Raw genomic sequence first — 18424 nt, 5'->3', positions numbered from 1 at the left:
TTTGACTTTTACACCCCCACTGTCCCCAGCCAACCTATTTTGACAGCGTGGTTTGGCTGAGTTTTTTTTTATGACGGTGACCAAAGAGAGTCCTACGTTTCAGGAAAGTTTTTTTATTTTTAATAAAAAATTTTAGAGAAAAAGTTCTCTGTCCAAGAGTGTGACCTATGCCAGTATTCTCATGAGTCTATCTCTCTCCTTCTCATGTGAAAAGACATCTTTATCCCTTTGTTTTAAGGAGGAGAGAAATAGACACATGGGAGTGCTGACGTAGGCCTCACTCCCGTACAGAAAACTACTTCCCAAAGCTTTTTTTAAATTCCATAAGAGTCATTGTCATTAAACAACTTAAGAAAGATACAATCCGGAGGGGGTGGGACTTATCATGTTCACATTTCTTTTTTCTGTCCATTGTAGATTTTTTTAAAATAAGACTTCTATTATAAACAAATTAGCTAATCATTATTGGAAAAACAAAAAAAGAAGAGAAAAGATCCTATTCGTACCTATAAATTGATCTAAACAACAACTATGAGTTCGTGTCTCCGTTGCTCTCTCTTCTTCTTCTTGAAGAATTAAAGAAAGAAAGATTGCTAATCTCTTATTGAGAGTCCAAGATGCCGGCTGCAATGGTGGTAAGTGGCGGGGCAGCCGCCGAAGGGAAGACGACAGCTTATGTGATTATAAGTGCAATAATGGCTGCGTTTGGAGGTTTAATGTTTGGTTATGACAATGGAATTGCAGGTATTGATTCCTAATCAAGAATCTAAACCGTTGATTTATTATTATATTAAATCCTAATCGTTTATTTATGTTAGTCCTTTTATCTGGTTACGTCGGTGAACTCCGGTAGCCAAACTCTAATTGTCAACGCCGGCGGCCGAACCTTTTTTGGTCTGTGCGAGCTTCCAGCCGCTCCAGCCTACGAGCTTCCCCTTGCATCAATGATTTTGCCGATCATTTTTGGCATTGATAGTTTTTTCTTCTCCGTTGGAGTCACCGGAAAAAAAAAAAAAAAAGAGTAGATGGGGTTTCAGGGCATTCTTTGGTTTTGGTTGAAGAGGAAAAAGAGTTTTTAGATTTTCTTGCACAAGGAGGTCAATCGGACAAGATCTCTTCTTCACGGTGTCATCTGGAAGGGTCAAGCGGTGGGAAGAAGCGAACAGGGTAGCTGTGCGCTCTGCTGGAGCAGAGCAGAAGCGGCGACCCCGGATAAATTCTAGAGATATAGATCTGAACGCTTTAGGCTAATTTACCTTGAAAAATTGACTTTCGATGATTAATTCGACTAAGATTTTTTTTCTGTACTAAACCCAATTTCTGGCGCAGGTAACAGGGTAGCTCTGTTGCAACCACCACTCTCTCAATTTTTTTTTAAAATTAGCCGTAGTTGTAACTGATTAGTTAAATGTATAATACAGGAGGAGTAACGTCCATGGATGACTTCTTGGAGAAATTCTTTCATAGTGTATACGAAAAAAAACTGAGAGCACATGAGAACAACTACTGCAAATACGACAATCAATTCCTGCAATTGTTCACTTCGTCCTTGTACATTTCCGCCCTCGTCTTCAGCTTTGTGGCGTCCTATCTCTGTAATAAATTTGGTCGACGCCTCACCATGCGCTTAGCTGGTGTCTTCTTTCTCGTCGGTGCTCTTCTAGACGGTTTCGCCGTCAACCTCCCAATGCTCATCATTGGTCGTGTCCTCCTCGGTGCTGGTGTGGGTTCCGCCAATCAGGTATTATTTCCTTTGGCAAAAAACTCACCACTCTTGTTAGGGACTACCTAATTGGGTAGAGCTCATCCTTAATAATTTATTTATTATCACTTGCAGTCTGTTCCACTGTTCATATCGGAAATCGCTCCAGCCAATATCCGAGGGGCGTTGAACATTCTGTTTCAACTGTGCGTGACTATAGGAATCCTGGTAGCGAATTTAGTGAGCTACTTCGTGTCCAAAATCCATCCTTATGGATGGAGGATAGCTCTAGGCCTTGCAGGGGTGCCTGCAGTCATTCTTCTCCTGGGCTCCTTGGTCATCACTGACACCCCAACCAGTCTTGTCGAACGTGAGAAGTTCGAAGAAGGGAGAACCACACTCATGAAGATCAGAGATACAGCAAATGTCGACACGGAATTCGATCAGATCGTTCATGCCTGCGAGTTGGCTAAACAAGTGAAGGACCCATATGGAAAACTCATGAAACGTCCCAGCCGTCCTCCATTGGTGATTTCCGTCTTCATTCAAATCTTTCAGCAATTCACAGGAATTAACGCAATCATGTTCTACGCACCTGTACTTTTCCAAACCGTGGGTTTTAAGAGCGATGCTTCATTGCTATCAGCCGTCATCACTGGTTTAGTTAATGTGTTTAGCACTTTGGTTTCTGTCTATGCCGTTGATAGGGCTGGAAGAAGGGCTTTGCTCATTCAAGGAGCCGTTCAGATGTTCATCTCCCAGGTACTTACTTAACTTACTTATCTGGTCACAAATTCTTAGTTTTTCCAAATTTTGGAATGAAAATTTTTAACAAATTTTGAATGTGATTGGGTGCAGAGTATTATTGGGATTCTTCTAGTGAAGGATTTAAAGCCCACAGGATCTTTAGGGCATACCGAAGCCATTATTATAGTCTTGCTGGTGTGTTTGTTCGTGATGAGCTTTGCCTGGTCATGGGGACCCTTGGGTTGGTTGATTCCTAGTGAGACCTTCCCTCTTGAGACAAGAACATCAGGGTTTGCTTGTGCTGTGAGCTCTAACATGTTTTGCACATTCATCATAGCTCAGTCATTCCTGTCAATGCTGTGCGCCATGCAAGCTGGTATCTTCTTCTTCTTTGCTGCTTGGATCTTGGTCATGGGCCTTTTCGGTTTCTTCTTCATTCCTGAGACCAAGGGCGTGCCAGTGGACGATATGATTGACAGAGTGTGGAAGAAACACTGGTACTGGAAGAGATATATGCAAGATGAAGATCTAGATGAGGATCAGAAACAGAGCAAGCTAGAGATGGCACCATCTTCATCAAGATCTTAGATTTTAAGGGATGTTATTGGATATTCATGGATCCGAATTCAGTTTTTATCCGCATTAGTTTAGGGGCGTCTCTATCCGTTTAGATATATCCGGAGAAAATTTCTTCACGTACGTTAACATTCACCCCTCTCAGTATTTGTAAATCCAAAGCGGGTAGTAGCAATTTTTTTTTTCTCTACATTTTGGAGTCTCTCCACTTAATAGTTTAAACTTTTAGGATGAAAACTTTACGATTTTCATTTAAAAAATTTTAATGTGATTCCTGTAGTGTATTATTGGGATTATCCTAGCGAAGTATTTACAGCCCACAAGATCCTTAGGGCATACAGAAGCCATCATTACAGTGGTGCTGTTGTGCACGTTTGTGATGAGCTAGGTTCGTTGATTCCTAGTGAAACCTTCCCTGTTCAGACAAGGACAGCAGGATTTGCTTTTGCTGTGAGCTCTAACATGCTTTGCACATGTTATCCTATGAGCTATGCAAGCTGGTATCTTCTTTTTCTTTGGTGCTTGGATCTTGGTTATGGGCTTTTTCGCTCTCTACTTGTTGCCTGAGACTAAGGGGCTGCCGGTGGAAGTTATTGTTGAGAGAGTGTGGAAGCAACACTGGTATTGGAAGAGATATATGCAAGAAGACCCAGATGAGGATCTGAAGCAAGAGCAATCTAGAGATGGCTTCATATCCATCAAGATTCTCATAGTTGATGATGATGATGATGCGTGTTTCATGATTCAACATATTAATCAATCACTCCTTTTTCAGTTTTGTAAATGTATTGAAGAATTTTTTTTTTTTGGTAAACTAAATGTGTTGAAGAATATATGAATACAAGGCCTATGATTAAGGGTGTAATTTTTGAAGTTTGCTTTTATTTATTTTATTTTTGCATGGTAGGATTACACTAATTTAGCGATTAACTAAATCTTTTTAAAATAGAAAATAGTGTATGTAAAATAAATTTGAAACCTACGTATCTTGTAGTTTCCATTCCTATCTAGTGGATGAGGATCTAAGAACTTTTCCCTTAATTTTACTTTGTTTAACTTTTTAAGGAATGAGGGTAATTCTGTTTTCATGCGCCAGTGACCCGGGCCTTAGTCATTAAGCCCATTATGATCCCACTAGAATATAAATTATCCTCCATTGTTGCTTCATTGTTAGCTTAGTCCAGGACTCGGATCCTGTCAATCCGGGTAGCAGTGTTGCGTGTGCACCAGCTGAGATGAGGCGGTGTGCATTTACCGCCTTATGCCTGCCCAAACGCCTTGCCCGAGTAGGGGTAAGGCGGTCAATGTGCACTCCTCATCTCAGGTGCTGCACACTGCGCATGCTGCCCAGATCCGGGAAAATTTTTGCTGCTATCCAAGTTGTAGGAATGTTCCTGCTTCCTGGTCTTTCAACCAAGAAATGGAATAATTCAATTTCCCTTAGCATTCAAAAATACCCTCTTAGGTTATAGTATTTTCCAAAATGTCTTTTTTGATTCCATTTCTTTGGTTGTGAACCGGGTAGTAGGAACATTCATGCAACCCGGGTAGCATGAACATTCTTTTAACTTAGGTTAGTAGCAAAATTTCGTCCGATATCTTCCTGACTAATGAGAGGGAAAGAGAACACTACCTGGGCGCGTGTGGTATGCTGTCTCTACGCCCATATGCAATGACAAGTGAAATGACCGTCGCATCGAAAAATTCCGTTTTTCCAAGGGGACGTGATGGTCATTTCGACTGCCTTGTGTCTGGGCTCAGAGGCAGTGCAGTGCACGCATCCAGGTAGCATTCTTTCTCCCTTAAAGAAGAAAAAGAATGCTTGTCCATGTGGCCAACACGACTCCTACATCTAAACATAGTTCCACCCTACCCTCAACAAAAGTACCGCCCTAACCCCATGGAAAAATGAAAATCCCGCCATGTCCATGGTTAAGTGCACACTCCGCTGGTCTAAAGGCCTAGGCCGGTGTTCGATGCTTTTTTCCTTGTCATAGGGATAGTAGTCCAATGATTCCACCATCTCCTCTCTTTTTGGCTTCTACCTATTAAAGTATGACTCTTTTTCCGTCCTCTCAAGTCCAAACCCTTTTAACTTCACTTAAATGCCAAACGAATCTAAGTTCGGTAAGAAGGATTCTACTAATTAAGATTTAAGAGTAAGTTCCATGGTCCTAAATGTTGGTTAACCTTTTGAAATTAGTGTGTAGTTTGTGTGATTACATTTTCATTAAAAAAAAGGGTTGATAAACTCAATATAGCCTTTGAGTTTCCCTCCTCAGCCCGCTTCCTCTTTTTGGGCAAGTAAATTCAAGCACGATCTCTTTCTCTTAGTTTATTTTTGTTTTTATTAGGAGATCTTATTCTATTTTTGATAAACTCAATGAGTTTAGCCTTTGAGTTTCCCTCCTCAGCCCGCTTCCTCTTGTATTTCCCCGCTCAAATTCCATCTCTTCTACAGCCCACACGAAGCATCCATCTTCACGCGAAATTCGTTCGTTATCTCCGACTTCCACTTTCATCCCTACTAAATCTCTTCTGGTTTACTTAAGAGATAGTTTTCTTAATCTTCTTAAGAGTTTTCTTTCACTCCTCTCTGTTTTTCACTTTCCCTATATTAGTTTATGCAAATTTCCTCCGTTTGGAACTCGATTGGAGACTCATTAGTGTCTGGGGTAATTTTTTTTTTCTCCCTCTGTCTCTCTCTGATTTTGAACGAATACTAACATTTTTATTTTTGCAAATCCCTTATCAGAGTTTTATCTACAATCTGTGGAAAATTGCTCTTGTCGGACTGTTCTTGGAGACTCTCACAAGCTACCAGGTACTCCTTTCGTTGGTTTAAATTCTGAGATTTGTGTGTGTATGCGTTTTGTTTGTTTAGCCTTTGGTTTACATATTTTATTGTGAAATTTTGGATCTGTAAACTGTAATTGATTTTTAGCCCTTAGTCAGTTAGGGAATCTCCAATATAGCCTGCAGCTGGAGAGTCATTTCACAATAATAGTAGAAGGAAAAAAAAAGATTCTTAGCCAGATCCCGCAATGGCGGAAGTCTCGTGCACTAGATACGCCCTTTTTACACGTACGAGGAATCAATTCTGTTGAACTAGCGGGGAGGGGAGAATTTCAAACGTGGTAGATCAAGCAGAGCACAGCATTAGCCATTTAAACTTATCAGGATTTCAATAATAAGACACCCATTAGCTTAGTGTTAGACCACTTTTAGATAAAGTGCAGATTATTTCATTTGAAAGAGTGATTGATCAGAAAAGCTCCAATAAGTGAATTCAGATTGTTCTATAAGAATTTTGATTACTTAAGGAAAGATTTCAACCGTCCTTGTTTGTTCAAGGAATTAGCCGAATAAACTACCTGTCTTTGAGCTATAACCATCTAATTAAGTGGAGGATCAATTAGAAAAATGAAGAAAGAAGACCACCACTTGATGATGATTACTTAATTTAAAATCACTAAACAGGAAGTTAAAGAATCTCATAGCATAGTTGCTTAATGCTAATAACAGTTCAATATAAGGACTTCAGCAAGTAGGATATGGGCTTGCTGCCGGTCCCAAGCCCGGATAAAGGATGACGGTTGGCAGCAGACACCGGGAAAAAAAATCTATTCCAACCCTTTTACATGGATTCTATTTGGAGGGCAAGGATCCATGTAGCCGACCCCATTTAATTGGGAGAAGGCTGAGTTATTGTTTGTTGTAGTAAATAGGAAATGATAATCATTCTATTCTTGACCCCACAAAAAAAAAAAAACCCAACCAGCCCTCTCTCTTACTGGTTTAGAATTAAGTGGATGAATAATAATGTTTAGGCAATGGAATTATATATTAATTAATAAAGACAGAATTATACAATAAGAACTGACAATCAGTCTAATGTTAATCCTTCCTCAAGCATTTGTGGGTCCTAGAAGCATAACAAGTAAGATCCCAAATCCATTATTAAGATCTACGTATTAATCCACAACATATTAATCTGTATAAATTAAGAAGAAAGATTCAAAAGAAGATACAAGAAATGACTGTGTCTTTGCAAGTTGAAACAATTACTTATCTTATAAATACATTGGAAATCTGTTTTAATTAGTTCTGAGGATTTTGTTTAAGGAAGAAAATCAAGTTGATCACACAACAGTCAAAAAGGTACTCTTAAGATAAATCTAAAATGGTTTCAATATGTGAACTTGGGAGGAAAACCCATAAGTTAGTGCCTCTACAATGAACATTTGGGATGACTATTTTTTCCATTTGTAGTGGCCTTTAGGTGGGTTGGTCTCCACACGCCTGATTAGATCCACCAGTGTTTAAAAAAAGAAAATAGGCAAAAATATCTGAAATGGGTTTTTTAAGTCTTTAACTACCTCACTTCCTCTCAACATGTATCCACTTCTCATAGAAAAGGTTTCATGGTTCCATTAATTTATTTCCACTTTTCATATTTTATTTCTGAAAGTGAAATACTCAAAACAGGAAGCATATGGCTTGTATGGGTATGGGCATTCTCTTTTATTTCCCTCTTCTGCTTATCCTTACTATTGTTTGAGTAACTTGTATGTCCAGTGCCTTTCAATCCCAAGCAATGCCCATTCACATGGATCATCTGATTGATGGACCAGTCTGCTCTAATAATGGGCTATGGGCTTGTGGCCCACCAAAAATGTCCATTATTCTGATTGTCAAAAATAATTTTAGTAAGTAGGTATAAGAAAGGGAACATCTCTAAAATTAGATGATTAAGGTTGCTTAAACAGAATTCCTATGAAGCATCCATTCATGGGAAGAACAAATTTCCTGGTCAATGTGGTGGGTATCTATCAATTATGGATTTGAAGCTAAATGCAAAAGTTTTGGTTGTCTGGTTTGCAAAAATTTTTGCTATACTTTGATAGTTATTGATGGGGATTGTTGTTCTTTTTGTTTTTTACCCATTCATGGGAAGAACAAATTTATATAATGCCCAGTTGGGTGGCAGATTAACAAACTCTGTCCAAATCTTGTGCTTGTGTTTGATCATGATGGACCTATATAGAATATCACCCTAATCTGCTGGTGGCCCATCTCTCCACTTTGATAAGCAAAGTATGTTGTTTCTGTGAATTCCAAATCTGATGCAGCTGTTTGGTTTTACCTTACCCTAGTAGAGTTAGAGGCTTAGAGCTGAATGGATTGGAGAAGTGTTCAATTGCGAGTTCCTAGTGGAGCTGCAATGGGAAGCTATCGGATTGGCCAAGAAATTGGCGTTTGCTAAGTATGACAGTATGTCTTGAAGGTGCTCTTCGTCCGTGTCTATAATCAATGCTTTTCTGGGTAAAACCACATATCTTGGGCAACCAGGAACTTAGTTGAAGATAATGGGTTTTCTCATGAGAGGAGACTTTGAAGTGACATATTTAAATAATGGTGGAGAAGGAAATGGGGTAAGCTGATCATCTTGGTAATCACACTCATTGTTACATATCTTTTGAGACTGAAAATGCATCTTTTCCCTTTGCTTCTGGTAAGAATCCTATGATATTTGGAGAAGTGACCTTTATCCTTCCCGGGCATAACAATCTCTTCCTTCCATTGTCTAAGAATCATCTTGATTATGCTGTTCTTATTCATTCTTCTTAACATTTAAGCACATGCATAATGTTTGTTGCATGTTTTTTAGAGGGATGCACTTTGAACATACCACCTCCTCTTGCTATTCACAAAGACCATGGTTTCAAATCTTCAAGAAATTTTGGCCAAGCAACCATGAGTGTTATAATGAAGTTCCTTAGAAAAATCCCTGTAAATAGTTTGAGGTATCATCTTTTTGTTAAATTAGTCCTTGAAATTTTGTCCTGCCTACATGTTGGAGAAATATGACGGTTGATGGAGTTTCCATTATCATTGTTCAGATATATTTGGTCGACAGTGACATGCAGGAACTCTGAGTTGCTTTACAAATTCTATTATGGTTCCATTTTTTATTTCAAACCAGGAAGAAAAGCCACTATGTTAAGTCAATTGAATCTTTTTTTTATCTTTATTTTTTGCCGGGGGGATGATGGGGGAGGGAACACCCTTTCTGTCTGAGAGTGCTTTCATGAGCTTTTGCTTCAAGTTAGTTTTGCTTTGAGAGGAACCACATGCAGGAGCACAAGGTTATAGCTGCATATGGATGAATTAGCCTCTTCAGTTTGTTTAGCAATCTGCTCTGTTGATTGTTTTTAAAGCCCTTGAGCCTCTATTGAAATCTTTTCCCACTGTTGAAGTAAATACAGAAAAAATACATGGTTCATTAGCTAGGCATTAATGAATTACAGTATGGAGACTTAGATTTATATATCAAATTGGATTTTGTTTCAGTTTCAGTCTATGACTGTTTTTGCAGAGTCCTAATTGGAATATAATTTCTATAGCTGGCAGAAGGTATGGTTCTTGCCTTGATTTCCTTTCTGATTTCTCACATCTCAGGTCTGTTATATGCACTTTCTCTAAGCTTGTGGCACCTTGTTTATACCATTGTTTCAGCTAGTTCTTAAATTGATATATCTGATTCTGCTATCGGCTGTTCACTGAAATAGAAGTCTGATCTTCAAATTTTGAGTTTTCTAGTTGCTGGACTGGTATCCTAGTCACACAAGGGTTGGCATCAGAGAGCTCCTAAGAGGGATGGGGGTGAATTGTGATTCTAAATTAGAAAGACTAAAAACAGAGTTAACTATTTATAAACATCCCACAAGTCAACTTCAAAAAAAAAAAACCAAGGAACAGTGATGTAAATTGGGTGTCTAAACATCCCACAAGCCTAAGTAACAAAGGTCTTCAAAAAAAATCTGAATCCTAATTAGAAGTCTTATGTTTTATTTTTATTGAGTTGTAATCTAATTAGGATTCCTAGCAAATCAATCCTAATTAGAAGTCCTAAGTCTAGTTAGCATTCCTATTTTGAGTCCTAGTCCTAGTCATAGTTAGGATTTATTTTATGTCCAGCCTTGAAGGCTATATAATGTAAAGAGCTCCATTGAGCCCCCACGATTTAATGAAGAAGATTATTGCTTTAATGCATTCCACTTTGTCCCGAGATAAATTTGTGAAGGTGAGGCGAGATAGCCTTCACTAGTTCAACTGCTTTTTATCTCCTTCGAGTGCATTCAAGTTTGTCAAGTTTGTTCTTTGCCCGATTGTGTGAAGGTTCAAAGATTAGTTACTCGAGATCTGTTCTCCGTCCAAGGATCCATCCAACACAAGTAAGCTTTCATCCCAACCCCTAACCCTTCTTCTCCTATCCGTACCATCAAACCCTAACTCCATTAACCCTAACCCTCGGTTCATCTAATCCTCCATTACGCCCTAACCGATTGCATTATACCCAAGCGCATTCCGTTCTGGTTTTAGTTGGATTGACATCCATCCGGAATTACATTAAACGAGTCATAAGTCTAGCTTAATTTGTGTCTATCTAATTATTTCATTCCACAATACCCATCAAACTGTGTAAGGGATTGGATGCTAGACGAAAGATTCTAGCCTCTAATTCAAAGCCTACTTAATGTTATTTTTAATAATCTTCTGATTACTTGATGTTTTTGTTTATAGAAACGTAGCTCAACAAACAGGGAAAATCATAAAATCGTAAGAAACAAGGTGTACCCCACTCTACAGGTCAAAAAAGCTTTGCAAGAATTCGCTATGAGAAGGTAATTCTTGAAAGGATTATGACTAAAAAATTATGATTTTATATATTCATTTTCATTTTAGTATTAATTCTAAATTATGATATTTTTAATGTTACAACAGTTGATGGAAACTGGGGTGGAGCTAGACCGTGCTGGTTTATATGTAATTACTCATGAACATAGTGACGGACGTCCTGTAGATGACATTGCAAGAGATATATTGTATGTTTTTTATATTTTTGATAATGCCTTTCAAATATATTCACATTTATTTGAAGCACAATAAATATATATATGATATACATATTTGTATGTAAATTGTAGGACAAGATCAAGCAAAAAAAATCAGAACCCAATACCTCTCAAAACACTGGTAAGAGTACTAGTAAGAGTAATACTTGGGATGGTGATCTCTTTTCTCAAGTGACGGGAGAAGATAGACCAGGATGTGTTCGTGGGTTAGGATTGGGTATCACAACTTGTTCGTCTTCTCGTCATTCTGGAGAAATCAGGACAAGCTCTGAGCAGGATAGGACTGTAGAGATGTAAACGGATAGAATTCGAATCGGATTGGGTACTATCCGAATTCGAATTCGTTTACAATTCCGCTATCCGAATTCGATCTGAATATCCGCCGAATATAATAACACAATACCAAATTCGAATTCGACTTGTTAAACGGATTCCGGATATTATCCGGTTCGATTCGTTTAGCAACGGATACCAAATATCCGAATGTTTCTATCCGATTACCATCCGATTGTCCGTTTACTGTTTTATATTTATTGAGCTTTATTTCTTCTTAGAAATGATTTCATTACACTCCGTTTTTCAAATCGATTTGAAATCATGTATCACATAATACATAAAATGCAAGGAATATAATAAAACAGAAAAGCTTGATCTAAAACCCAACCAAACCTGCAGTATCCGAATATGGAACAACCCAACAAATATAAAGCAATAGGTGATACTCTAGATAAGACTAATAACAACTCCAACATACAACAACCAGATTCATACAATTAAAAAAAAAAAAAAAAAAAAACAGAATCTGAAAGATAGAAACTCACGTAAATCTATTGCCGACAGACTTGAGATCGACAACCTGAACAATGAGTCATGGGACTTTAGAGGACGATCCAAGAGATGGATACGCTAGAAATTAGAATGGTAGAAATGGCCTCAGGGGTAATGCTATAAAGAAGAAAACGATGCGGATGAAACAATAGAGAAGAGAGAGAGAGAGAGAGAGAGAGAGAGAGAGAGAGAGAGAGAGAGAGAGAGAGAGAGAGTGAGTTGCTACGGTGATTGCGCATGCATAACGATGTCTCTTGTAACAACGAAGATGTGCGCAAGAAGGCATGAAACAATATGTATATGAAATCGAGAGAGAGGGATTGTAGATTTGTAGTCACAAATAATGGAAGGCAAAGAGAACGTTGAGCTTTAGGGTTATACTTGAGAGAGTTGAGAGTTGAGAGTTGAGAGACCGAGAATCCGAGATTTCAGTTTTCAAAGAGGTTTTTGGCTTTCCAAGTTTCCATCGAGACTTTTGCTTTCCTATCTTTTTTTGTCTTATTTACATTTTTTACTTCTGGCTTTCCATCGAGACTTTTGGCTTTCCATCTAAACTTTTGGTTTTCCTAATTTCTTTTTTTGGTCTCATTTACATTTTTTATGTATTTCTACTTTTTGTTTTGTTTTTATATGTTTTTCTAATAGATATGATAACATCTATCTTAGTCAAATAGTAATATATATAAAACAATCATATTTTCTAACTTATTAGCTACTAAGTTATAAATATAAATAAAATACAAAATTCAAGAAGGCAACTTAATCGGATAGATGGATACGAATATTTTATTTCGGATATTTTAATACCATTGGATAGCTAAACGAATCGGATAATAATCGATCCGAAACATGGATTACCATATTTGTATTTGATTAGTTTCGGACGAATTCGGATAGTTTCCGGATAGTGAATTTCCGAATACGAATCCTCATAAATGAATTCGAACCCGAATCAAATACGGATTTTCGACTATCCGTTTACATCTCTAGATAGGAGAGGTGATAATGATCAAGTACTTTTATTGCAAAGTAATGTTGGTGTGATGGAAACCCAAATCAGTATGCTATTATCAATCGTTCAAGAACTACGTCCGGGATTTCACATGGCAGATCTTGCAAGTGATCCATTACCACCGGAGGGACAGGTATATAAATATTTTAAGAGTTTCTTTTATTTTACAGATTTTTTTTGTTGTCTATTATAATTTATTGGTCATTATTGTTGGACCCAACTTCAAGCACTGCCAATCCAAATCCTTCAAAATTTTTTCTAACCATCCATAGACCAGTTCAGTACACCGAGAATCGCATACAAAAAACTAAGTTGAATAATTAAACTTCAGAGATTATGGATAAAAAATGGGTAACAACTGATATATTGTAAGTGGGTATGCTTCAAAATATAGGTAAACGTCAAGGGGTGGCGTTGATAATTTCCCTTTTTATTTTTAGCTGTTATTTACTTCAAGAATAATCATTTGTTATCTATATTTGTGTGATACGTACTTAATCCCTATAGTGGTCATGATGAGTCAACACTACAAGGGAATCCCTCTTCTGTAGCAAGTCGTAATGCTACTTCATCTCAACAAGGTAAATTGATATACAATTTATGGTTTAGTCATCCGTATTTATTAAATAATTGTTAACTGTTAATTTTATTAATATTGATTACAGGAAATATCCAACAAACTCAAAATTTAGTCAATCAAGGAGGTGGTAAGACAATTGCAAAGTTCCCTAATAGTTTAAAGCTTGGGAGGCACGGACCTAGTCAAGATCCGAACAAGGAGCATTCAACTACTAGTCGAGTCTAGTATTTTTTTTTTTTGGGCAAACAATATGAATTATTGGAGTTGAGTTTTATAGGATAAGATTGTTAATTTACCAGGTATTTTGAATTTAAGTGATTCAGATGATGAACATGATTTTAATTTTAGATGTATTTTGAATTTAAGTGATTGGGATGATAAACAAGATTTATGCATTTATATGTATTTGGGATGATAAATAGTTGTTATCTATTTTGTATTGAATGGATTATGTGGATGCAAGAAATAGGTGTGTGTGTAGATATATATGCAGCTAATATCCGTAGCACAACAATTTGTAACTAGAAAATCGCAATCATAAATTTTTAGTCACAAAATTCCGTAGCTAAAATTTGCTACAAGAAAATCCATAGCTAAATATCTGCATCTATAACTTTACTGTGGAAAAATCCATATCAAAATATCCACAGTTATTGATTTACAGTGGAAATTTCTGTAGCTAAAAAATTGCAGCTATATTTGCTACGAAAACATTCGCAACTACAAATCCGTAGCTATAGATTTGTTGTGGAATAATCTGCATAAAAAAAATCCGTAGTTATAGATTTGTTGTGGAAAAATCTGCATCAAAGAAATCCGCAGCTATAGACTTGCTGCGAAAAGGTCCGCACCTAAAACTCTGTCGCTATAGACTTGCTGCGAAAAAGTCCGCATCTAAACATCCGCAGCTAAAGACTTGCTGCGGAAAAGTCCGCATTTAAATATCCGCAGCTAAAAACCCGCAGCTATAGAGTACCCTTTTCCTGCGGTAGGATATCTGTAGTTACAGAACTAGCGACGGCACTTGTACCTGCAGCTTGAAAACCGTAGGTAATCCGCAACTATAGGCTATTGCTGTGGATTTTTTGACTTTTTACTGCGGAAAAAAGCGCAGTTATAAGCCCTTTTTGTTGTAGCACTGTGTTCAAGAACATAACTCCTACGCCAGGGATGGGATGAAATGACTACTCTGCCCCATGAAAGGTGGAAATCCCGCTTGAGTTGATGCTTTTAATTGAATTCCTTTGCTCTCGCGGTCCTTGGGTCTTGACCGGTTTCAAGAATCGGGAATTGGTTATGATTGATCCAGCTAATTCTCTCCAATTCTGATAAAATTTTAACCGCTTTTGACCAATTTGGATTGGGACCAATTCATCTCTAATATCACGTTATGAAATGTTGGTCAAGACGGGCATTCCATTCCTTTCAACATGCCAAGGTGGGGGTGTCCACCAGTTAGTTTGGACTGGTTTTGATTCAGTTACATCAATTTCAGTGTGAGAATGAGTGAATTCAAAACATGATCCAATAAGGGTGCATCAGATTCGGTTCAGTTTCAATTTGATTTCAATCTCTCATCGGTTCAGGTTCAGTTCACCATGTAAATATATGCATAGGTATGGAAAAAATGTGTTTTGTTTTTTAATGAATTTTGGGTTTGATTTCGGTCCAATTTTCTAAGATCAATTCAATGTCTTATCGATTTTGATGTGGTCCAATTTGAATTTGTTATCGCAAATCCTCAACTTGAAACATGAACCAATAAACTCATATCGATTTCAGTTGATTCGATTCGATTTTGCCATTGTCCACTTTACTAGGCTTTTCATGATGTTAGGTCTCAATCTCAATTCTCAAACCACGAGTCTTACATGTGGCGATGTTAGATTTTAGCCTCAATTCTTAAAGAGGACAAGTCCTTAGCGATGCTAGACTTTAATCCCTTAAGGAGAGCAATGTTAGATTCCAATCTCAAAGGACAAGTGATTCCAACAAGTGATGCTAAGATGATTTCAATCTGAAGGGAAGGCTTCACTTGTGATGTGGGATCCACATCCAAGACATAAAACCTTTATAAAAGTCGACTTCTCCACCTAACCCTCATGGATCCTCTACGGCTGGCCAGCCAAGCGTCCATTTGGTGGCCTCACATAGGCAGGGCATAGATTCCATTTGGACAGGGTGATCGAACGTAGGGTGGGGCGATCATTTCGCTCATGACTGTATGAGGCCACCAAACGACTGCTCACCTGCCCGGCCGTAGGTGATCAAAATCCAAAAAAAAAACAACCTCAAGATCGATTTCAATGAAAATTTGATGTAATGGAATGCAAATTCTTGATAAATGATGATTTGTCTATATTGTGGGTATAGAGATTCCCTAACCGCACAATAGTTGGATGGTACTCCTAGAGGTAATGATAGCTTTGTGTGATAATTATAACCCTAGATTCTCCACACGTATAAGAATTTTAGTCAAATGCATACATTAGTGATATTGTCATCACTAACAATATCGCTAATCCTTCATACTTGCACGTAAGAGATCACCTGCATCATCCTACTCATAGTTAATCAATTTAATAGTATATAATTATAGATTCTTATTTTTGTTTTTATGTTTTATAAGGAAAAAAGAACGATAATCTGTCGTATGGTTCCTGTGCCCAAACACATGAGTGCGTAAAAGATCAGTCAACCTCCATTGAAATCGACAACCATATCCAAATTGCATGTGCCTAAATTGTTTGTTCGAGAAATAATTTTGTGATTTGTTTAAGACAAAGAGCAATTTAAAAAGAAGAAAAATAGAGACCTAGATATGGATGTTGTTTGGCCTATCATTGCCAAGTCTAGATGGGGAGGGAGGAGGACAAAATCAGTTGAAAGTTTATTCCTTTGCAGTGTGTCAGATTGGTCTACCAAACGCACTCAAATAGATAGGGTGGTGTGTGTTTTCCCGTTTCTTTTTTCCATTGCGGTTGTTATTTCTCGACGGCATGTGGATTTGGATCATTTAGAGTCAAAAACGAGAAGTGAGATAGGGTGTTACTGACGGAAGCCTTAATTATCCCCATAGTTTTAAGTATCGGTATCGTATTGTCTGATACTGGTGATAGTATCGGTTTTGCTAGTCACTGATATCAATACTGTATCGATAGTATGGTACGAATAAAGGGTAAAATGGTCAGCAAAATTTATTTTTTAAAAATAATTCAGGTGTAATTTTGTCCGATACAGCTGATCCAAACTGATACTGTATCGGTATCGTATTGGTTTTGTGGGTTGTCGATACCCGTTCCGTTACTGTGCACTAAAACCATGCTTATCCCTACACTTTCACATAGAGGCGGATATTCGAAATTCCATATTCGACCTGTGTTTGTTTTCGTTTAATAGAATTTGAATCGTTCCGAAAACTAAATTGGATACAAATATGATAATCCCCTATCGAATCGATTATTATTTGATTCGTTTAGAAATCTGACGCTAATAAAATGTTTGAAATATATCTTTGTGTTCCTCTATCCGATTAAGTTTTTTATTTTTATAATTTTATAAGTTAAGATAATGTGATTTTTTTCGTTATTTTTTATCTATTAAAATAAATACAAGATAAAATCAAAAGTTAAAAAACTCAAGAAAAATAAAAAACTAGAAAGATTAAAAAAAAGAGGAGTTTAAACTTTCAAATTTCAACCCTAACCCTCATCAATAAAATGATAAAGATGCCAATGGATAGAATATTATCTGAATCCATCCGAAAACTCTGTCCGAATGTAATCCAATATGAATATGATAATGTCACTATTTAACGGTTACAATGGAGCAACCTCTAACTTTGGGGATTAATTAAATCTTTTCAAAATTAAAATCAGTGAATATAAAAAAAAAAAAATTAAAACCTACTTATCTTGTTATTAATTTCCTTATTTAGTGCATCAATGAAATTTTTCTTTTTTTTAATTATTTTTTTGTTATGATTTTTTTTTCTAATTGAAATTATCCTACAATTAAGGTGCATTTGATCGGATTTCTCGGTTTTTAGGGTGCCGTATGGCATCCTCAGGATGTACTTCCAGAATAATTAGGATCCGGACTCTACCAAGAACTTGAGGTGGAAGAGGTCCACGTGACCTTTTCTGTAGCATAGATCCCAAACTCTAGGAACCAGTTGCATGTCATCCACATCCATAAATCTTTTTGATTATATGTATTAATTAACCTTTCAAAGAAACCTACTAATAATAGCCCATAACCTGATAACCATTAATGAGTCAGGCTTTTACTAAAGCTAGAGAATAGTTTTTGAAGATTAATTTTGGAATTGATCTTTAACTCATGCTTTCATGAGAAATGACTATTAGAAGATTATATATGTGAATAGTATCACGTGAATAGTAATTATGAATTAGTGAATAATGATTGTATGGGATCCATATAAATATAAAATGATAGCGGACAAAATAAGACAAAAGCAAACTCAAAGACTGAAACAATGGTTTGTGAATATCAATTTTTGAAACTGATCTCCAGCTCATGTCTTTCTTAAAAATGACTATTAGAAGATTATATATCTCATCCCTATCGGTAGATAAGAGTATTGACCTTTTTCCACTTATGTATAAAAAAAAATAAATAGTATCATGTGAATAGTAATCATGAATAAAAAAATAGAATAATAACACATAAAAACAGATAAAAACAAACTCAAAGATACAAGATTTTACGTGTCAGACCACTTCTCTACTATAGTCTCAATCAAACCCATCTGGGAATACTCAAATCCAATAGCTTTGGAACTCACTTGTATTGTGCTTTCTGCACTTTCTCACCCATTGAGCCTCTCTCCCTCAACTCTATTGTTTGTGCACCATTTTAATGAAATAGATGGGGGGGGAAGGAGGTAGATGGGAATTGGGCTTCCCACCTGATGCTAATTACTCTACCCTACACTCTATCTCTTTCTTTATTTTCATTATTTTTATTTCACTTTTACACTCTACTTTCCACACCCAACCCATTTTGACAACGTGGTTTGGCTGAGGGTTTTTTGATGA

At 36.9% G+C, this 18424-nt stretch overlaps 1 protein-coding gene across 1 annotated transcript; it reads left to right on the top strand.

Annotated features, from left to right (window-relative positions):
* The first annotated feature begins 623 nt into the window (after positions 1–623).
* LOC122643776 (sugar transport protein 8-like) lies at positions 624–13589 on the top strand. Its single transcript, XM_043837360.1, has 9 exons — positions 624–744; positions 1422–1741; positions 1838–2464; positions 2561–2690; positions 3414–3525; positions 9433–9442; positions 10814–10914; positions 13292–13365; positions 13450–13589. The coding sequence occupies exons 1-9, from the start codon at positions 630–632 to the stop codon at positions 13587–13589; spliced, it is 1629 nt and encodes a 542-aa protein (XP_043693295.1). The 5' UTR covers positions 624–629.
* The last annotated feature ends 4835 nt before the right edge of the window (positions 13590–18424 follow it).

Source organism: Telopea speciosissima, chromosome 10 (genome assembly GCF_018873765.1).
Source record: "Telopea speciosissima isolate NSW1024214 ecotype Mountain lineage chromosome 10, Tspe_v1, whole genome shotgun sequence".
Taxonomy (NCBI): domain Eukaryota; kingdom Viridiplantae; phylum Streptophyta; class Magnoliopsida; order Proteales; family Proteaceae; genus Telopea; species Telopea speciosissima.
The sequence above is the reverse complement of the archived record's forward strand: the minus strand, read 5'-3'. Positions and strand labels throughout refer to the sequence as shown.

Coding starts and splice junctions, on each gene's coding strand:
- LOC122643776 (XM_043837360.1), top strand. CDS start 630: ATGGTGGTAAGTGGCGGGGCAGCCGCCGAAGGGAAGACGACAGCTTAT. Junction 745..1,421: donor TTATGACAATGGAATTGCAG/GTATTGATTCCT, acceptor TGTATAATACAG/GAGGAGTAACGTCCATGGAT. Junction 2,465..2,560: donor TTCAGATGTTCATCTCCCAG/GTACTTACTTAA, acceptor GATTGGGTGCAG/AGTATTATTGGGATTCTTCT.